This window comes from Toxoplasma gondii, chromosome VIIa, assembly GCF_000006565.2.
Source record: "Toxoplasma gondii ME49 chromosome VIIa, whole genome shotgun sequence".
Lineage (NCBI taxonomy): Eukaryota > Apicomplexa > Conoidasida > Eucoccidiorida > Sarcocystidae > Toxoplasma > Toxoplasma gondii.
Window position 1 is genome coordinate 3,444,288 of NC_031474.1, and position 21,805 is coordinate 3,466,092.

At 51.4% G+C, this 21,805-nt stretch overlaps 2 protein-coding genes across 2 annotated transcripts; one reads left to right on the forward strand and one right to left on the reverse strand.

Moving 5' to 3' along the window:
• The first annotated feature begins 414 nt into the window (after nt 1–414).
• Nucleotides 415–3,096, forward strand: TGME49_202285 (EGF family domain-containing protein). Its single transcript, XM_018779200.1, has 15 exons — nt 415–523; nt 585–603; nt 659–732; nt 795–823; nt 885–937; nt 1,001–1,104; nt 1,160–1,236; nt 1,307–1,402; nt 1,459–1,554; nt 1,623–1,705; nt 1,771–1,784; nt 1,840–1,968; nt 2,024–2,110; nt 2,165–2,456; nt 2,509–3,096. Exons 3-14 carry the CDS (start codon nt 684–686, stop codon nt 2,428–2,430), a joined length of 1,083 nt encoding a protein of 360 aa, XP_018637408.1. The 5' UTR covers nt 415–523; nt 585–603; nt 659–683; the 3' UTR covers nt 2,431–2,456; nt 2,509–3,096.
• On the reverse strand, nt 3,071–19,632 carry TGME49_202280 (WD domain, G-beta repeat-containing protein; the record flags this gene model as incomplete). Its single annotated transcript, XM_018779199.1, has 20 exons — nt 3,071–3,565; nt 3,996–4,116; nt 4,647–4,797; nt 5,299–5,731; nt 6,102–6,483; nt 6,857–6,941; nt 7,163–7,194; nt 7,656–7,794; nt 8,318–8,414; nt 8,848–8,923; nt 10,069–10,220; nt 10,724–11,065; nt 11,536–11,766; nt 12,304–12,834; nt 13,937–14,882; nt 15,704–16,141; nt 16,638–17,020; nt 17,413–17,674; nt 18,959–19,157; nt 19,424–19,632. 20 exons carry the CDS (start codon nt 19,630–19,632, stop codon nt 3,366–3,368), a joined length of 5,409 nt encoding a protein of 1,802 aa, XP_018637409.1. The 3' UTR covers nt 3,071–3,365.
• Nucleotides 19,633–21,805: the final 2,173 nt, after the last annotated feature.

Genomic DNA, 21,805 nt, shown 5'->3' on the forward strand with positions numbered 1-21,805 from the left:
CTGGGCGCTGGCTATACGGGCTATCACCAGGGAATCTACGACCTGGTAATCCATTACCACCACTTTCATGCTGCAGTTGAGGTCCTGAAACTTTCACAGAATCCCGTAGCGGCCACGCGGCGACTACTGATGGCGAGAAAATATACATATTCGGGGGCTATAATGAGGCAAGACCATTTTCTCATTACTACTAACCACGTTATTCATCGGGTTCCGCCTACAGAACGGGAAATTTCTTGATGACATGTGGATAATCGACCTTGCAGCGGTATTTACCTAACGCTAAAGCTAAGGGCTTCCTGCTTCATAGCCGCTGGGTATCAGGACGCCGAAAATGTGGGTGACAATCAGTTTGCGGTCGCGTTTCATTTGGTGAAGCCAGGTTAGTTATTTGACGAATGATGCTTCTAAATTGAGAACTTGATTGCCGTAGCAGAAGGCGGGTCCCCTCGGGGTTGCGAGTTTGGCACGCTTACATACATTGACAATAAACTCTTCCTTTTCGGAGGATACAGCTCCATAGGTAACGATCACATTAGATCTGAGCAAAAGTACATGCCGGCGACGCGCCCACAATGCGACAGGCCTTGTTTCGTCGGAAATGTGAGGTGTCGGTTGCAGAGAAAAGGTCGCTACAGCATGAACATGGCGTTTGCAGATGGGTATACAATATCGAGGCAAACATGTGGGAACAGCCTCGAACAAGCGGTGGGGAGCCTAGTCCACGAGAAGGTGTGTTGTAACGATGAACTGTGTCAGGAGCCTTAACTGCACGGAAAGAACCTTTCTTTCAGGACATATTGCCATTAGGAATGGCCACAGTGTGAGAGTTTATTCACCAGCCTCTGTTTAGGGCCGCGCCATGGTGTTGTCGCAATGTTTAGATTCTTATCGTGGGTGGCTGCGATGTTAGCCGAGACGTGCAGAAGTGCTACAAGTACGTGATTGTACCGCCATCAGTTCTACGGTAGCATACAAGTATAGTGTCTTGACTATGCAGTGATGTATGGAAGCTGGACACAAGCCGTATGTTGTGGACTCTTCTTTCTGCATCTCACCCACTATTCGGCGCTCGGGAGCAACACACAGCCCATCCAATCAGCGGTACCGTGTACAGCTGGCTCCCTCCCAGAAACCCTGAATAATACAGTTTCTTCAGGGGGACGAATCTTGGTCATAGGCGGACAAAAACTGTTCGCTCACGACTACCAGGATGTTGTAATGTTCGAAACTGAGGTAGGCATGTGATTTTGTTTCCAGTCAGAGAAAGAAAAATGAGTAGAATAATCCGTTGGAACTATTCCAGAGTTGCGGTGGGACACCGAGTTGTTCAGGGAACGGAGCATGCATAAATGGAAGTTGCTCCTGTAACAGAAACTGGGTGTCTCACGACTGTGGCGAGGTGACAACATAGGCTTCTGAGGTCCCGTTTCATAGTATCATGAGTCTGGAGCATAGAAAGATGGCTGTCCGCTGGGATGTCGCGGACACGGATTTTGTTTGAGTGGAGTATGCCATTGTCTGCCAGGGTTCTCCGGTGAAACATGCTATAGCGTAAGAAGATTTATTTGGAGTGCCTGGTACTTCCACTACAAAATTATGATTGAATATGGGCTGGATAGGGAAAGCTATGTCCCGGCTCTGGTTATAAAGGGGACTGCAATGGCAACGGAACTTGTAACAGTGACGGGATTTGTGAATGCAAGTGAGAGCCAAAGATTTGACTTTTGAAGTGGTTGGTGCCGAATGTGTATGAGCTATCTCTGCCAGGCGTGAATTTCGAGGTAACGACAGGCGCGCGCCTTTCAGGCCAGGAATTCTTCCACGTGTATCCACCAGGCTCTGGGTGTGAGCAACTCACGGAACCGGGCGGAAGCCGCACCGGACAGCCAGCGGGCACGCCAGTGACAGACTCCTCGGAGCTTCCCGGCTCTCCCGAGCCCGAAGCAGGGATCTTTGGTATTCCAGGTAACTTAGCAGCCATTTTGAATAACTGCATTGACTCCCGCTGAACATGCGCCAGTTTCCGGCTTGTCTATGCTGACAACGAACTTGACGGAAATGGACGAACCACCGTCTGTGCAGCGCAACATCTCGCTGTCATCTGGAGGTAAGCCATTGCATGCTTTGGCCCACTTAAACAGCGTTATCGCTCTGTGACCAGGTGCCCCCGATGTCATTAATGCCCTTGAACCCCAAATTCCTGGCATGCCGAGAACAGACATACCTATTCCTGAAGCGAAGATTCAGCCACCGCATGCGAACATGCCAACAGTTGACATACGTTCGCCACTACCAAATCCCCCCAGCTACGAAGCAACCATTCCCTACATACCAGTCGGCATGAAGGTTGTTGTTGGCGCACTAAGCATTCTGGCGGGTGGCGCTACAGTTTCTCTTATGTACGCAGTCAACCAGAAGAGGAAATGAAGTGTTCGCTCTTTGCTGTTACCCAGGTAGACGATTCAGCCGTTCGTAGCCGGTCCCTCCTAGAACAATACATTCCAGGCAATAAGCGAATCGTCATGACGCGGGATGCCATTTATAAGCTGGGTGGCCGAACAGAGAAGCGAAAATGACACCTATTTAGAAACAGCCCAACCGGAACAGTTCTTCTGTCCAGCGACCCAGACAACCACGTTTCCGTATTTGTCTAAAGTTAGCGAGAAAGGAATTCTGCCTTCAGCCTCTTCACGCGCTGGCACATTGACCGGCTGAGATGATTAGTGAATACAAGCAAGCGACGAAGCAGCGTCCAAAGATCGCTTCATTCTCCTTCAAGAAAGAAAGGGTGACTTCCTACTCCATTCAAAAGCACCCTTGACCCCACTCCATGGGGGTGACGTGCTGAGCAGTCCACCGCTCTTTTTTCGCTTTTTATACAGCCGGGGTGACCTCACGGCGATCTATCCGCAGAGGAAACTTGTCTTGCATGAGCAAGTTGCGTAATGTTGAAATCACAACTATGCTTATATTCTCGGAGCCCTGTGGAGGCATTCAGTGTCCCACTGGTGTAGCACGAACTTTCTCTGTGAAGCTATTACAAAAATCATACAGATATCTGACAGTTAAAAGAGCCTGGCCCCCCATAATACACTGTACAGCATCCACTCGTCGAAACCAGAATGAACAGCACACATGGACCACACCCTACCCTACATCGAGACGAACGCCGCGCTCCGTCCGTTGTAGTCGCCGATGAGTGATGTGGGCAACATAGGATACGCACTTTTCTGAAGGCTCGTGGTATACACGCTGGTGCTGATTCGAGATGTGACACCGATAGTATGTGATGTCAGCTTGTTGCCTAATCACTGTTGATGCGGTTGCCAATTCTTTTGCGCCTTAATGTGCAACCACCAAGGTCAGACAATTCGTACAGAAGTGACAACTTCCTTGACCCCCACCAGGACGTGAGTTGGTCCAATCAGAGCTACAGAAACGAAAGAAGGCAATTCTGTGGAGGGAACCGTCGCCACGACCTGATCCAAACAAGGATGGATATTCCGGCACGGACCAGAAGAAGCGAACAGACTTGGCACGTCGAGGACCAGAAATGAGCCACCTGAAAGCAACGCACGTTCATGCAGTGACTGCGATATGATAGTGTGTCCAGGTTATTTGGTCCTGGCTTCCCAGAGTTCATGGTTGTTTGTACGCGGGCTTGCCCTGACACTTGGGCTTCCTTTAGTTGCGTATATGCCAACGGGCTGCGAACCGCGAAAACGGAATTGGACTCCTTTCTTTACACATGATTGTGAGTGCTGAAAAACGAGGTTTTCCTATCAATGTGCCGTTACTGTTACCCTCCGTAGATGGGCATCTCGCTCAGCGAGGGTCAGCGACCAAGCGAAACGCTTCCAAAGCGAATACTACGACACGCGGTGCTCGGTAACATACTTCCTAGAATACTTCTGTACTGATGATGTCTGATAACTTCCGAACCTGTTACTGGTGTGTAAGACTACGTATATCGCAGACCATGGGAAACTTGCCTTTGAGAATTAAGACCAACGCTTTCTTTTGCGCCAAATATGCAAGAGAAGCCACCATCCATTGTCTTTCGTTGAGGCAGCCATCCGGGACTCGATCTAGCACGCGAACTTTTTTCACCACCTGCATGGTAACCCAAGAGTCAGCCAGAAAGATTGTATAGTAGAAGCTCTCATGAACGTGAGCTTCTCAAGGCATACAGACACGTTATCCCTTCTAAATCGCTGCCGCTGGGTCCTTGTTATACACACAGATGCAGGTCGTTCACGCCGTCCTATGTACGAACATACTGGAATAGTCTACGTTCTAGACAAAAATACCGCAAATTTATGTTGCTGGTCCAGGGAGTTGGATGCCATGAACCGTAAACACCTGACGGGAGCAATGGATACGCATGAGCTCTAGCTTGGAAATACACCTCAGTGCACCTGACGGAAAGGATGTGGACGGAACAAGAGCTATATTCCGCTTCGTTGCGCTTATATAGATCCATCAGAAAGAGACAGACCCCTGCTTATAATGCGTATGTGCTGTGACAAACGACGGGACTCTCACACAAAACTACGGTGGTGGACGGGTCCAATTTAATTTTCCAGTTGCACTTCTCGTAAGCAGTTCAGTGTCAAAACTTGTTTCTCCGTACAATGACTTGCCTCTTTTGCCGCAATCCGGACGAGAAAAACAGTGCTAGCACGAACAATCACCAACGCGTCTTCCCCTACGAAAGCTGCTTGCGACCAGTCAGCTCTTTCTGCCGTATAACAGTGCCCCTGGTCTGCACGCGGAGAAACTTTGACCACGAAGCTGAGGCAGAAAATTGGGAACCCGCCAGGAAAGCGCCTCGAAGATACATTGCCATGTTATCTAAGAAGATGCTTGGAAATCAGGAAGTGGAACTGCCACCTCTTTCCAGGAGTTTGAATGATTCCAGTGAACGTAGGTACCGCATTTACTAGTGTCGAGGATGATGTCACGCCGGCGGTGAGGTATCTGTCTGTTTGGCACCGTGAATGGTTTTGCTAGAAAACCGACATCTTCCATGCCTCCAGCAATCATAGAACTGCGTCACTAACTTCAGTTGAATAGCCTGTTCCTGCGGTGTTTCATAGTTGCTTGGCTGTTCACTTGGACACCAATAATCCCTCAAGCAAACTCTCAAGAAGAGAAGCTCGACTGAATGACGCCATCAGGAAACCGTAGTATGCCATGTGGAGAGAGGATCACAAATGCCCGTGTAGAGAAATAGGAAACTCGCCCTTATCTGTAACGGGGATCGCTATGTGTCTCTTTATCGCGAGTCAGTACCTCTGATCAGTCAACCACGTCAGGTGCTTTGAAGACCGATTGGGGGCGTATGTACCAATGGCACATAAGCCGCCCCTGGTGGTGACGGCCACCCTCGCAAAGAGCAGCTCTCTTTCAGAACAAGGGACAGACGCTTCATCTTTGCTCAACTTCGAGAATTCCCTGGAAACAGCCATGTGGGTGATGGGAGGCGGTGCCCAGGGACTTTCACCCGACGTGTCGCCTTCTTGTGAACACGTGGATTGCAGGGTGGACCCAACGTTGCCGAAAAGGAGCGCCGTTATCCTCGAGATACTGGCATGCTTGATCGTTTTCTGGTGCGTTTCTGGTCCGCTATGAGGCAGCCGTTTAGGAGACACGCCAGAAGGATTCTCTGTCACCAGCTGTATCGAGAGGACCACTCCCGACCGCGTTGCAACCAGGGCGTGGTTCTCTGAAGCACGAAACACGCACATAGATGGGATTCACCTTGTCAGGAGTGACCTTAACTATCACCGGAGGCTAATGGACATCTTGACTGTGAAAATAGGGAGCGTACGCTTAAGCGCGTTCGCAGGTAAGGACACCATCAGGCACTTTATCGCGGAGAACTTATCCGAAGGCTTCTCAGGAACAACACAGTTCAGAAATATCAAATGGCGTTTGTAATCGGTTGCGTTTAAGTACGGGACCCGAATATAATGCGATCGACGTCTTCGTTTAACGCCGTTCCTCCTCTTCTTGGATCAAGAGGAAGAAATCATAAAGAGCGACAACCTGGACGCAACTCGTTTGCTATTATCCTGAACAAGACTCTCGCGTACCCGTGACACATGCTAGACTCGTGGGTGCGTCTCCTTCAGGGGTTGCTTGCAGTCTGCCAACGATTCGGAAGCAGCGAATGTCGATTAAACGAAGACAACCGTTGTCGAAGATCGCAGTGAGGACGTCAGGCTGGATGAACGCGAGTCCACAGCAGCGTTGCTTCAGAGAAAAAATTGCGACCTGCTGAGGTCGCGGCCAACATGACCACAGACGAATTGTCAGATCGTCTCCGGCAGTCGCAAAGATTTCGGAGCAAGAGGGGAGAGAACTGTCGAGACGACACAACTGAGAAGGAACGGTGCCACCGGAGCCACGAGACTGCTCTTTCCCTTCGGCTGAGAAATGATGACGGGGAAACCGACGACTGCAAGGCACTGTCAACTGGCAGAGCAAAACACGAACCACAAGGAAATAATACAGCCTTCTCGGAATCAGAGTGAGACGTCACAACTGCGTCAGAGCTGGAAAAGGCTTCACTGCTAACACACGGCTTGCTTTGAGGGCTCCCATTTCTGGTGATAAGGCAATGCGGGGCTGCATCTGCTCGTGGCAAAGACTGAGAAACGCAGTACTACAGGAAGGTGAAGTGATGACAAGTGCGGGTCTCGCTTGTGTCTGAGGCCATCGCTATCTTGAGCTGCCTTTCATGTGCGGCTTTCGTTAAGTCAAAGGAGGATGTTGTCAGAGCGGCTAACTGAATGAAGAAGAGACAGACGGAGAGCCAGACACTGTGCCAGGAACAGGTTCGTCGTACACCGTAGGCAGAACAGACGAAACGTATGGGCCCCGTGTGCCCCGACTGCAACCGCACGCGCGCCTTTTGGTTCCACTGGAGATACCTGACACAACGGTAGGGGAGACAATGATGAGGAGAAAAACAGTTGAACGAGACCATTTGTTTGCGAGCAGAAAGGATACCCTCTCCCTTTGCAGACAGGACACCGATCGGCAAACGTCATGGGACAGCTCTCAAACAGAAGGGCCGACAGTACATAATACTCATTTTTTGAGGAAAATTGACGCAGCGAGGCTGTGGCAACGGGAACCGCGAGAGGCCTACCAGATTGTGTTCGCAGATGTTGATACAACCGCCTGAAAACGAGAAGCAGGGAAAACTAGTGGGAGGGAAAGGTTGCGAGAAACTATCGCGATGAGATTTTCAAGCATTCAAACGCGAGTCTGCCAGTAACGCCGCTAACACAGATCTGTTTTCACAACGGAAACGAGTGGCATGGCGTCGGTCTCTGCGCAGGAAGCGATGGAAGGCGTCGGAAGCCCAAAAGAGACACACACCCCCATTCCCAGCAGATAACTGTGGAGGGACGTTCCTCTTCAAATTCTATGAAACCTTGGACACACGCGGCAATGCAGGGGGCGGGGGAAGAGAAAACGGCAGAGGAGGTACGGACGGCAAGTCCGACAACGAGTCTCCGGCAAAGGTGCCGGATGGACACCGAAGGTGGAAGAGTGGCAAGGGGAAAAGTTGAACGCGGAAGCGGAAGGTGGGGAAAAACACTAGTGTACCGTTTCTACTCAAATGTAATGTAGCTGACCTCCGCTGCTTGAGCGTCGGACTGCATAGTCTTCACCACTCCGTCAAGTTGAAACTCTGTGCTGACGGTGCTGCCCCGTAGATCTACGAGGGCCAAACGGGGAGGGGAATGCTGGAGGGCCTCTTCCTCGCCCGTTCCTCTTTGTAAATACACGCCGAACAGAGGAACCATTCCAGAGAGAAACAAACAACAAAAGGAAACTAACGGAAGGAAGTTTTCTCGAATTGATGCGAGCCAGCACGTTACCAGTTTGCTGTTCTCCTGGTTGGAATGGTGGGAAAGCAAAACACATTGTCCGGCCTTTCCAGAAACGAACTCTTGAAGGTTACGTGAAAAACAGTGAATTGTTCGACATCAAATACACTTCATTGCGATGTGAAGTGACAAGGGGGTGGCAGGTTGAGGGGAAGATGATGCTCGAAACGAATTGGTTGCCGAAGAAGAGAAAGGGAAGAAAAAGAAGGAAAAAGCATACTTGGCAACACGAACCGCCACACTACATTGTGTCACCACCTTTCCGTGTTTCACCAGACCCGATAATGCACGAACAGCAGACATAGAACACCGTGTTCCACGGTTCAAGCGAGGCAACGCGTTCGAAACCGTGACAGCGTGAAGCTCTAACCCTTGTACCCATTCAGAGGAAGCGACGCGCCACTTACGGTATTGGCAAAAGAGAGACGAGGTCGACGCTCCAGCGCTTCAGAGTGGACCCCAAGCCACAAAACAGATCTTGGGCTCGATCGCAGGCAATAAATGCTGCCACGGGACAAAGCAGACGCGCGAAAAACTGTGATTGCAATAGTCCCCTGCTCTTGTGTCACATAGCTGCTATTTCGTTCCCGAGTGCAGCGCTCCACATTCCTACCATATGGTGGGTCGCACAGTTAGATGTGTCAATACACGGGAACAACAGGAAGACTGGTGTTGCTACATGGTTTCGAATCTTTGAAGGAGCTACGGTGCGATCTGTTCAACTCCTTTGGTGAAAATAGGCCCGGGGACACAGTCGGCGGCGCCCCACAGCTGCAACAATCTTTCCTTTTGTTGCCTCGCATGCAGTGGGATGTCGTCTCACTCCTTCGATCACAGTCAAGCAACACCTCCACTTAGTTAAGTACGAAAAACCTCCTCCCATCGCAACGATAGACGCGTTGTTGGGTCTGCACATTGCATATTGCCAGCGACTTACTCACGGGCTCAGCCGTGGCAACTTGAAGCTCAAAGACCAGAGTGTTGGTGTCGAAGTTTACGCCGTACACGAAGCCCTGTGCAGGGGGCAGGAGAAACAGAAGAAGGCAAAGGTCACCAGCGACAAGCAGCCCCCCTGTGGATCTTCATGGTAACCACTGCAACATCAGCCGGCAATTCGGTCTGAGAGGGTTTCGTGTGCGTGCAACAAGCCACGATAGAAACGGTAAGAATTACAGCAGACGCCCACATCCGTTTCGGGTTGTGGTCGATCTCGATCCAAGAGAATCGCAAATTAAGACTTTTTCGAGCAGGTGTAAGGCGCATGTGAACGCATTTTGCTCTCTCGCCATCGGCAGCAAACGGGACAAAAAGGGTGGTTGATGAGGCCTTGTTTGAAATGCTGAATTGGAAGCAAGACCCGAAGCCTGCACTCGTTCAGGGATCTACACTTGACCCCTGACACCGGAGATAACATGTGTTTCTGTTCTGCGCCTGAGTTTACTTGTCTACACAAATGTAGCATGTCTGCCTCTCAAAGTCCCGCTGAGGGCCATCCATGTCTCTGCAAACCCTGTTACTTCGCCTTCTGTGCTGCAATGGACCATGTGTTTTTGTGACTGTGCGACAGCACCGTCCACGGAGCTTCTCAGATCCGTCTTGCCACCTCTCTGTCAGGGGAGTGCCTCTCGCGAAGAGACGCATGCCCCGTGTAAGCCCGGTAGGTGTAACGCAGGACACCGCAGCCAACTCAAGCCACGCTGTCGCGGGACGGACAACGGACACGATTGCCTAACTCTGTTTGCACGTACTTGAACACAACGCCGAACATGTGTACACGAGGGAAGCACTGAGATAATTATTTTCACGAGCTAGGGGTTCTGTCGGCATCACGTGAACAAGGCAGAATGGCAAGCACATCAGTTATTTACAGGGTATTCAAGGTGACCTGTTTTCACTGGTTTAATTTGATGCCGACGTGTGAGGAGCCTTGACGTTATTACGAGTTCACACGCCGGAAGACTCGGTGCGAAACTACAAAATGCTCGCTCCGCAGGGCAACAAAATCGACTTTGCCCCAGACGGCGGAAACACTGCCAGGCTTCACCGATGTGACAACAGCAACGCTCTGCGTTTTCAGTGGAGACATTGAGACAGCGTTTTTGGTTGATAGTTTCATACGAACCAGTCGAAATGAACCAGGCAATTTTCCTGCGCTTACAGCGTTCGTCGCCAACAGTAACAGCGTCGGACTCGAGGGACATCGACGTGTCAGACAACCCGTAGTGTGGCAAAGATCCGGATCGTCTCTCATGCGCCAGGGAAGGTCGGCGAATTGGAAGTGAAGGGACAGGCCATGGTCTATGTCCAGTCCTACGGATAAGGACAGTCGCGGCAGGCAAAACTCTCTTCGGGAAAAACGGCGAACTCGAGGATGCGGCGCGTATACTTTCAAGAAGCAAGAAGGGGAATGGGAGAACATAGCACTGTGTGTGAGGACTTGGACAGAAAATTCACACCATCAACGGCACAGTTTGTCCCTACGCGATTCATGCTTTCGTATCAGGCTTCACCGAAGATGGGAATCATAACCAATTGACAGCCGTAGGCCCGTAGGTATATTGTTCCTGCAACGAACATGTGCTTCAATACCGAACTGGTAATATCTGGCTGACCTCGATGGCGTCTTTACTCTTAGCAGCTCCATGGCTAAGAGAGGAGGGTAAGAAACTACGGAGAGTGTCGCGCAGGCAGGCACTGGATAAAACATGATATTACGGCTTAACAAGGAAAGGCCACACAGAAACGGCCCATCTGGCAACTGGATTTTCGTTGACTATGAAACTTCGACCTCTTTCTCCCGAATTTTTCCTCACCATGATCGTCGCATTCGAGGCATCTTGAGGTGGAGCGAACGTCGCATCCACAGCGCACACCTCCAGACCTTTCCACAAAATGGCACTGCTCCAGCTCCACATCCTCATGCAAAGAATGGACATGATCGACTTTCCAAAATATCGTTGAGCGAGGAGAAATGTAAACAATCTCAACATCATCAGTCTTGGCGCATGTGAGCAGCCGGACGACAGGCGTGTCGACAGCGGTACCGACAACAGGCGCGGGCTGAAGCGGAGGGATCGGGAGAGAAGCCAAATCAGGCGTGACTTTAAGGAAATCACTGAGGAGATAGACATCAAGATGTGGACGGCTAGAGGCGCCTGAGATGAAAGGACACAGTTGCGCAGAAGGGCCGATAAGAGAGAACCACCAGTTCTGCAGACGAAATTCAGACGATCAAAAAAAGGAAATCTACGTAAAGCGTGATAGACAGGTGAGTTGGGGCGACCTATTCTACAATAGTACCTACTGGCTTGCCACGCAGTGACTGGTCCTCAACTATGTTAGAAGGGTTCTTTCATAGTCTGAACTTCGCAAAGAAGGAGAGAGTCCTCAACAGAGGATAGGCGCCGGGACACTCGGGTGGCAGCGAAACGAGTACAACACGTTCCGAGAGCTGAAGGTCTTGACGCGGGGAGGATCGGCAGCTCTCTTCAGTGACTCGGAATGTGAAATCCTTTTTCACCACAAATGAATGTGGGAGACGAGAAAGGTGTAAATCACGGAAACTGACCAGCTGGTTGCTTGCCTTATGCCGTTTCCGTGTTCGTCCCGCCTCATTCTGGCTTACTCGCCACAACGAGGTACTCGGTGCCGCAGAAAGCAAGGGCAGGGGAGACGGGCTTCCCCGCCTCTGTGGGTTCCTGTCCGGACGGCGACTCGGAATACCAGGCTCGAGGAAGAACTACAAGCCGAGCAATCATGCAGTCGTCGAGGCGCCACACAGCGAGAATCTTGTCAAAACCTCGCTCTTCTTCCTCCCCGGAGAATTTCCCTTTTACTTCCTCAAGCTGGACTCGACCTGTGAGAAGTAAAAACACTCAAGCAAGGCACGAAAGCGGTGCATGCAGCTAGCAGAGGCATGTCGGAGAAAACTAAGCATGACCACAACATCAGTAGCTACTCCTGTGTCACTGAATCCACCAAATTACAGTAGTCGTTGAACACGAGGTTCTCTCCACTGTAGAAGAGACCATGAGAAGAGCGAGACTACCGAAGTATTTAATCTCATGATGCAAGGATGCGTGACTGTCGCGGTCTTTTTCCGCTCAAACTGAGGGACGTCCAGACACAGATTGAGACATACACCTGTAAGGGAGTTAAGAAACAACTGTCGCCTCATGCGTTGCGTTTCGGCGAACTGCCAGTCATTGCAGACCGACAACTGGAGACTACAGCCATGAGGACCATACCAGGCTGCATTAGATTTCAACTTCACATTGAAACGTTAGAATTGTTCACTTACTACAGACCATGAGAGCAAAGACAATCTAGTGCGTAATGCTGTTCATGAAAATCAGACAGGACTGGCAACTTCACCTCGCGAGTGACTGCTTACTTGTATGGATAGTCGCGAGAACTGTGCCTTTTTGGTTGACTGCCATGGTCAAGACCAGTCCGAGACGAGAATCCCTACATACACTGAAATGGTCTCGCGCGGCCCGGTGTTTCTCGCAAGCGAGACCGAAAAAGTCTTTGTCTTCCTTCCGTTTCCTGATGCCCGTTCGCGACGTACTAGGCTGAGGCGATACGCAGCGGGCGTGGCAGCTTTTAGGCGCCTCTCTACCCAGGGAACGGGAGTGAAATCCGCCAGGTCCTGGCGCAGAAGACTTGCGATTGAAGGGGAAAATGCGCGTGCCATTCTGCTTTTCGCAGGAACTAGCTGGACACGCGGAGCCACGGGACAAGTCTCTGAAAAGGGGGTCAGACGACCGACGCCATATGCAGCGGGAAGGCCCCCCTTCCAGGGAAGCAGCCGCAGAAGACTGAGCGGGAAGAAGCCCTAGGCACTTTCCCTCTGAGTCGCACCGACTGCGAACATCCAAACGCTCCACTAAAACCCAGTCGCCCACTGCGTGACAAAGGAGACCTGCAACAGAGAGATGGACGACCAGAGGAGTCGGAAACGCAGAGACGAAGGATGAAAGCAGAGAAGGAAGAAGAGAATGACAGAGACAGACCATGGACGTGATTCACACGAAGCAGACCGGGAGAAGAAGAGATGAAAGTGTAAGGACAGGAGACAGACAACGACACTGGGGCCTTGGCGGCTGATTGAGAGAAGAAATTCGATACCACGAGAGTGCATGCTGAAAACAAACTGGCAAGTATCTCGCAGGGAATGAGAAAACAGAAAGCAGAACGTCAGGCAGTGTGGCAGAGATTCAAGCTGAAGCCAGAAAAAAGAAAGAAATCCGACTGAAAAATTGGAAGCAGGAACCGGATGCACTGAAAAGACAAAGTATGTCGTCACGGCTGGAGCATCGCCGTTTTGATTCTAGTGGATCACTCAAGGAAACGAACGTCAGCCAGGGCTTCCCGATAGTGCCGAGTAGTCGAGCTTCCACAACTTCATGTTGGCCCATACGGGGCACCCGATGAACCATTAGTATACCATGTACATCCTCTTCATAGCACTCGCAGTCGTGTGTGGATCACTGGCAGACTCGGTTCGCTGGTGTTTCGGGGCAAGCATTTATTTCTTTGTCCCCATTGCCACGAACAATGTCTTTTTGCGACGATCCCTGTGGTTTGGAAAGGCTTGGAAACATCGACGTGACATAGTCCGCAGGTACATCAAGTGGCGGCTCTTCTAACTCCACTCGACGGCTTCAGACAGGGAGACGTCCGCAGCACTAGTTAACTCAGATAATTCGTATTCGGTCGGATACTCTGCACCAACGGATGTAAGATCATGATCTCTTTGTGTTGTTTACGTAAGTATTAGATCTTGAAGGTCTTGGTGTACCGGATCGAAGTTCTATTGCACTAGCTAGCCCATCTACTGCAATTGTCACATTACAGGTAGATACTGCCTCTACACCAAGGATCCCGAACCAGGACTGTACAACTCAAGTTGAATCGAGCGTCTGCTGCACGTCAACACTAGATACTGGCTTCCCCCTTCCTGAGTAGTAGCATTATCTTGTTGTCCATAATAGAGGCAACAGTTGCCCATTTATAACGCTCACCCTGCAGAGGTCTCCAAATGCATCCGCCTCTGCTAGTTGCAACCGTAGCCCCAACGATGTGCCGCAGCTGGAGAAGGCGTGAGGTGTCGCCAGGCTCAATGACCTCAACGTAGGTGCAGTCAGTTTCCACGCATCTGACTTCTTCGGTTTGACAACGTCCATCTGAGTCTGTAGAGGCGGCCGGTCGGCCTCCGTTTGTACTAGTTGACTCGGACGCTGGCGCTCCTCTCAGGTCGGAGTGCGTATTCGTTTTGCTGTCAGCAGAGAGAGAACGACAAGCTAGCGGGTGCGAACTCGAGGACTGGGAAGAGCAGCAAAGTGCTGCCTGCGCCACTGAAGCTTCCATTCGACGCAGCGGGTTTCCTGGCGCCTGCTCGGTCCCGTTCATCCCACTGGAGTCAGGGGTATCTCCGCCACGTGTGGCGTGGCGAGGGCCGGAAGGCAAAACCACTACGCTCCTGCCAGACACAGGAGTTGGACGACAGACAGGAAATTGACCGGACAGGTCCTTGCCGAGACTGAGAGAGTGCGGGGACTCATATCGTTCCCCGTTCTTCTTCGTTCTCGCGGCGTCCACGTGGACGCAGAGAGGGGGCCGAAACTGAGGAAACTGAAGAGGCACACACTGAGCAGCAAGGGCCTCCAGCTCGCGGTGCTGGAACGCCCAAAGCACCACATCGGCAGAACTGACGGAGACGACGAGGTCTCCGCAAACAAAGAGCCTGAAAGGCGTTCCCAGGTGCCCGCTGAATGACTGGAAGGGCGGAAGATCGTTCACCACCGGGCTAGGAAAAACAGAACGAGCTCGAGAGGGGGAAGAGGGAGACACGCCTGGGACGACACCCGAGGAGGGCCGGGAGGAACGACAAGCGGACCAACCAAATGACAGCTGCCCTTTCCTTTGCCGAGGACTATCGAGACATGGCGACGCATCCATGTTCCAGAGCTGCACGCCGGGACAAAGGTTCGGAGAAGCGATGAAAGATATGAACAGAGGAACAGAACACGCGGCATGAGCGGACTCGCTTGGCTGTGAACAGTGAGAGGCAGGGAAAACAGTGTAGCATTGGCAGGGATAAAGAAAACGGCACCAAAAAGTAGGACAAAGCGAAGGAAACCGAAGGGCACTTCAATACGACCAGGCGCCTTCGGTGAGTGTTGCGATTCACCCTTTTTTAAAACACGCCGAAAATTACGATAGATGAACTCGTCGAGGTGCACAGGTCCTAGGATCAGGAGATGTCCTTCTTCTTGACGCATCAGACACTTGGACTCAGTTTGTATGAAGTGCTGAACTTCCCGCCGGATGCAGAGAAATTTCCACTGCTCAAGCAACCTCTACGTACTTGCTGCTTAAATCCCGACAAGTAGAAAGAGACAACACAGTGTTTAGGATACTGAATACGGCTCCAGTGGTGAGATACAAGAAACTTAGTGTAAGATAACCGACTACAAAACGCGGAGCATACCGTTATATTCGATGACCATATGTGTCCACATTGTTGTAACTAAAATAGAATAAACAGAGACATTGTTGTACCTAGGATACTGATTATGGCTCCAGTAGGCGCACAGACAATCATGATTGGTCCTTCTACGCAAGAATGAGGTACCCTGCACATCCATGAATGCAGAGTGAGCCGCTACACGAGGCCAGACATCTGAGTGCGGCCGAGAAGTCAAGACGTGACAACCCCTTGTTTCTTGCACCTGCCGGAATACTTCCACCTCCTCTGCATTTGTACCACGACGACCCATTCTGCATACCTTGACAATATTATCCGTCCCAGCCGTCAATGCAATTTGAGGAAACGCATCTTTCGCTCGGGCAGTCACGTTGTCCTCTTCTCTCATGAGACCCCGTTGGGAATCCAGTTCAAAGTGCGTGACAATCGCCGCTGTGATGGCGCCGCTCATGAGGGGAATTTCTCGTATGCAGGTGAGACACCGTGACAGGACACCAAAACAAGAAGCAGCTGGAAGCACAGGTCGTTGACTCAGGCTCGAGCAACGCTTGCTGGCGTCGCTGCAGCCCGTCGAGGGCCGACCGGAGAGACTAATAGTCTTAGGTGTACAGCCGCCTCGAGTGCAGCTCCGACTCCGCTGAGTTGCGCCGGCTGTGACACTCCGAGGCGACCAATAGGGAGGCGTGAAAGAGTGGCCTTCTTCGTCAAAAGGCGAGTCTGGACAAGGGTCGGGTCCTGACTGAAGCCCGGACAAGCACAATGGCGACAGGGAGGTGTACACAGACAAGTCGGAGAGAGCACACCTCAAAACAGGAGAAAGAAATTAGCTGAGAGAGATCATGCTCTTCATCGTTCCTTCTGCGCCGCCACCACAGTGTGACAACTGTGTGAACGTCGTGGGCAACGCTTGCGGTTACGAAAAGCCATGTACAGACTGGCACTCATAGCGTGTCTGTTCACGTAACAGGGCATCCGATGGAGCGGGGATCTATTCATTGATGTCCTGCGCGATGGAAATGAGGGACCTGCTGCAGCCTCCCTTGCGTACGACCACCCATGTCACGGCCTATCGCTTGACTAGACACTGCCCTTATCGCGATGTTGAGACGGGGAGAACCAGCCCACACAGTTTCGTGGAGGCAAATCGAGAGAAACGCGACTGTGAAAATGCTCTATGAGCGAAAAAGCGTTGTTGGTAAGGGCAATTCCTAGGCCACCCTAGGCCGCTGCCTTACCGCTTCTCTTAGGTCGTAGAACCTCATCTTTGAATCGCTGGAACAAACGACCAAAACACCCTGATCGCTTCCCACGAAGCCATAGGCAGTAATTTGTGCGCCGCCTTCAGTGGAGCCTTGTTTTGCCGAAGCAGTGTAGGGCAGCGCCGAGAGAGTACTTGCGCTGGCCCTTCGAGCAGGCCGAGGCAGGCAAACTTTCGCTTTGTAAAGAAGGGATGGGAATGCGAAGCAGCAGATGCAACGGCCATCGAAGTAACGAGCCATAATCTCCCCACCAGGACTGAAGGCAAGAGGCGGCATGTCTCCCGGCGGTAGGTGGACTCCAGGATTTTCGATGCGCTGTGTTAGTTGGTACTCCAGCTGCTCGTCGTGGATCGAAATGGCTAAGAGAAGGCAAAGAAATCGAAGGAATTGTGAAACACGCTTCAGCGGGTGCAGGGAGAAAGCGGCAAAAGAATCCCCACACCCAATGTGGATAAACAGAGAACAAGATTATCTGGCAGAAATCTGCAGCAGAGACCGAGAAGGAAAGAAAGAATCGGATGCGAGAAAGAAGCAGCTTTGCACGAAAGAACCTGGAAACGAAAACTAAAACGCGAAAACAGACAAGGCGAAAGATTGTCGTTGAGGTGTGCGTCCGCGGCATGGTAAAAGGCTGAGATTACCCTCTGGAACTCTTCCTTCCTCTCTTCTATCTTTACCCCTTCGTATCCTTTTTCGTCTCTCCGATTGACTAGAGTTGCCTCAGGGACTGTTTCAACTATAAGCTGCTCACCTCCACAGGAGTCCACGGCGACGAGGAGACAGCGGCTTTGCTCCACGTGGCTCTCGCGGTGGTCCCTGGCCGCATTTCGGACGAAATAGATCCCGCAGATCGAATGCAAGTGATGCCGAGCTTCCAACATCACCTGAGGAGGCTTCGCGTCGATGTCAAACACTCGCAGAGCGCCGCTATCGAAGCCAACTGCGAGCACGCGTTCCAGGGGATGGCAGGCTACCCGCGTCGGCAGGTCAGCAGACGACTGAAACTCGAAAGCCTGGAAACAAAGAAACAGTCTCGCGCTTCCCTTCGTCTACTGCACAGGGCCCAACTTTAGGCAGACCATAGGTGCGTTTCTGAAGATGCGTCTACCGAAAAGCAGAGACCGGGGAAGATGCAGAGGCCATAAAAAGGGCTACACCGTCTACGCTGTGTTGGGATACGAACAAGACAGGAACGAGGCGGAACATGCGCTCGACCACAAACGAATGATTCATAAGAATATACCGCTCCCTCGAGCAAGGTGTAAGGAATATTTTTTACAGGAAGAACTGACTTGTGTGAGCAAGCGAAAAATACTTGTGTTGGTGCAAACGGTCACGTGCGTATGGGGGTGCTGCTCTATCGCGGACACGATTGGGATGAACCTGATGAATCTAATGGAAACAAACGAATGTCACGAGGTGAGGGGAGGCAACTGACACGTGGATTTACTCAAGACCTTAGAGGATAGAGTTACTGTTGCTCTTTGGCTTCGAAGTGGTCTACACTGTCTACGCAGACGGCCCTATCGATGCGCTCATGGATTAGAAAACGTGCAAAACACCTGAAAGCTGCAACATACCTCATGCAGATCTGGTAGAGACCAGACGCGGACAGACCGGTCTGTCGATACCGTATAGAGCTCTCTCCATGCTTCTAAGAAAACACAGAGAAACGGAGAGATGCGGCTGCAGAGCCACTGCAGCAAGCCCCGTGCCGCTCAGAGGGCTTGTTGCGAGGGCATCACAGCTGCCTTAGGTGTGTGTGCTGAGATTCAAGAGAGCGTCTCTTGAGCAGACAAACGCTTTACTGGCGACTACGAGCCGACACGCGCCCACGTGGACATCCTCAATCGTCTTTAGCAACTCACATCCCCAACAGTGACGGCTGTGCGTGGTAGATGAGACGAAGTCGAACATCTACTGACGGTGCCTCCGTTTGCTATCTTCGTACGCCGCAGTCCTTCTGGCCGTACAGCCTGTCTCCTGACTTGGTTTGGCCTGTTTTGCCACGTCAATGCTCTATGTTTCGTCCGTTGTCTAGTAGCTGCGGAGGTCTCTGGACTGCTTGCTTTGGAGTTGCTGTTTGTTCTCTCTCCAGGGCCTCTGCCCAGGCTGCTCCAGGGCGTCGTCGGTATGCATTTATGCTTTCTAACGTTCGAGCCAAGTTCGTGTGAAGTGCGTTTCTCCCACATTTCGACAGTCTTACAACCGGTCTGTGCGCGTATCCTGCTCCGTGCGTGACTCTGGCTGCTGCGATATGTTTTCTCACTCTCTCCAGTCCTCTTCTCACCGCTTACTGCTGCGTCCCTGATAGGCCTGGCGTGCGTCCTGAGAAGGGGCTGGTATTGCTGAGAGCCCAGATTCAGGACTCCCACGCTTCCATCCGCGGCAGTGCACAGCAGCTGCAGGCCATCTTCAGATCCGTCGACACCCACGGCGGCCGCTTCTTGGCTTTTCACATGCATGAAGCAACTCTGAAACGTCAGAGGCCATACTCTGTAAAGGAGGAGACAAAGAGGTGAATGGTGAAGCGAAACTATATATGGTAAAAGTGTAACTACGGATGTGCAACACACATTAACACGCCACTGCACCGGTTTTCATTTGGAAATACAGGTACATAGTATACTGTACACAGTAACGTTGAAGTTTATTTGTGCACGTCCTTGGCCATCTTCACAGAGGTACGCATGCGCAGGTATGCATGCATCGTCAGCGCAGATTGTCTAGAAGTTCTGATACAGCGATGCCACTATTCTCACCGAATGAAGCCATCCTCCGACGCAGTTGCGCAGAAGGCGTCGCTCACGCTGAGGGACCATATCGGTCCTGCGTGCAGCTTGTAGACTCGCTGCAGCTGGCGAGAAACGTAGTCCACCTGCAGGGGCACAAACACTAAACATAGCACCTGGAGAATCAACTCTTGAAGGCAACTCTGAGGCTCCCGGATCCCATGCCGCCAGAAATGCATCGATCTGATTCAAATTAATAAACCAACGCTGTTACGGTACGTAATCCAGAATCGTTGAGATGGCAGAATGCACGGCTCTTACCTGAGCAACACATCCTGATGTAGAGGAACAAAAGACCCGTGCCGCCGCTAACCACTTTTCTCCTGCGTCTGCCGAGTCACACACAAATATGGGAATTGAATGAAACGAATCCACTATACCCTAAGAACTCACTGAAAATCGGACCCAGATACCAACCAGTGTTACCAAGGGAACCACAAAGCTGCGGAACTGCGTCTTGGCTTTTATTCCTGCATCGAATCTGTCACATACGGCGTTTCGATGGTCTTATGACCCTCAGCAAACAGCTCGCGAATACGAAGACATTGCAGTGGTATCCCTGCCTCAGGAAGGGCAAAATCATACCAACGGAAAAAAGTGTACCGGAACATGTCCCAGAGATAACAAAAACAGACTGAGGAACTTAGCTAACGGGCTTGAGCGCCTCGCAGCTTGTCATTCTGGGCGAAGATATTCCTGGGTGAGCTACACTTGAACGAGATTGAGGACGTGCCGACCGTGTGGTTGACATACGACTGAGGACGGATTGAAAGGTCCGGGAGCATTCGAAGTCGAGGTCTGTGTAACAGTTAGCGCGCGCCGCCGCCTCAAGGACGACACTGCAGCCTGGTAGGTGAGAGTTCTGTGTAGGGGAACAGAAAACAACGCGATCATCTTCAAAGGTTACCTCTTTTTGCGCAGCTTAGTGCCTCAGTTTGGAGCTAGTGAGCTACCGTGAGCAACCGATTCTCTGTCCTGCCGTGTCACAAGGTTTTCATGCAGTAGCAAATGATGATGGAGGTGTGAAACAAGCTCGACAACTGACTGCGTGGTCGAGGGCATATCTTCCCATCTTTTTTCTATCGCGTACGGTATACTGTCCACAGAAGGCTTTAATCAAGATCGCATATAGCGTATGAGGAAAGGATTTTGATTCTGCCCGCACATACACTTGCACAACACGGAACGACCGATTTATCTCACCTTGATCCTCCAGAACCTTATGTTTTCGTTGCCGCAGGAGATGAGACAGAACTCGTCAAAGGGAGAGAATTTGATGCAAGCAACATCGAAGTCGGAAACCTGACGAGCCACCAGGCTGCAGCGTCCTTCAGAACGCAGTCTACTCAAATCCCAAATCTGCAATTGTTGGCGTCGCTGTGTGTCAATGCCCGCAACCTAAAAGAGATGGGCACCCAAGAAAAACGATTCAGCAAGATGCCTACGGAAAGCACCAGTTGTTTCGGAACGATTCATATAACTCAACTTACACGCCAGGCAGAGACAAACAAGGCTACTGGTACCGTATTAATTATTGCTGAGCACGCGCGAGTCGCTAGAGAAGTGGAGAAAGAACCCCACTCCCACATAGATGCTTTGGGCTCTCAGTGTTACGCCAGCCAGCTGTTTCCAGAAAAGAAGGTTCGAAGACGAGGAGCACAGCATACGACACGGAGGCATGAACACAAAATGGGAAAGTGAGCTGGAGTCAACGGTCACCTACAACCATGCATCGACACTGACTGTCGAAGCGAAAGACACGTATCGCAACCAGCGACGGGCATTGAAGGATCTGCAAAAAGCACCAGGTAACACGGCAGAGGTTGTGTCCAGGAAATCTTCGTCAAGTCGCTCTTCCCGCATTTTAACCAAGTTCCATTTCCTCTGTGTCTCACGCTCTGCAGGTAGCATGCAACTTCAGGAGGCCTTGTGTGTGCGGAAGTTGCTTGAATTTGATGGCATTCGTCCGCTGATTATCCCTAAATCAGGGCTCAGCTTTCCTCTTCGTCCCGCAGCAGTAGCCGGGTAATCTAAGTGACCAGAATGAGTGGTGCTAACCAGAGGTGTGCAAGTGTTTTCCTGGTTCATGCAGGCCCATTTCCAGTTTGCTGGCAACGCGTCGGTCACACCAGGAAAGAAAGGCCAAAGCAACAAGAACACACGGTCCGTACGGGGACCACTGCGGCTTCGGGGTGAAACCGTCAAAACGTCTCTCAAGAGTCCCTATCGAAGCCACTCGTCTTTTTGCAGCTAGTGAGGAAACGGAGCTTTATCAGACAAGCGTTCTTCTCTTTATTCACGTACTGCTGCACAAAACGGGGACTCGCCGGCGACATGCCATATCCTGTGTAC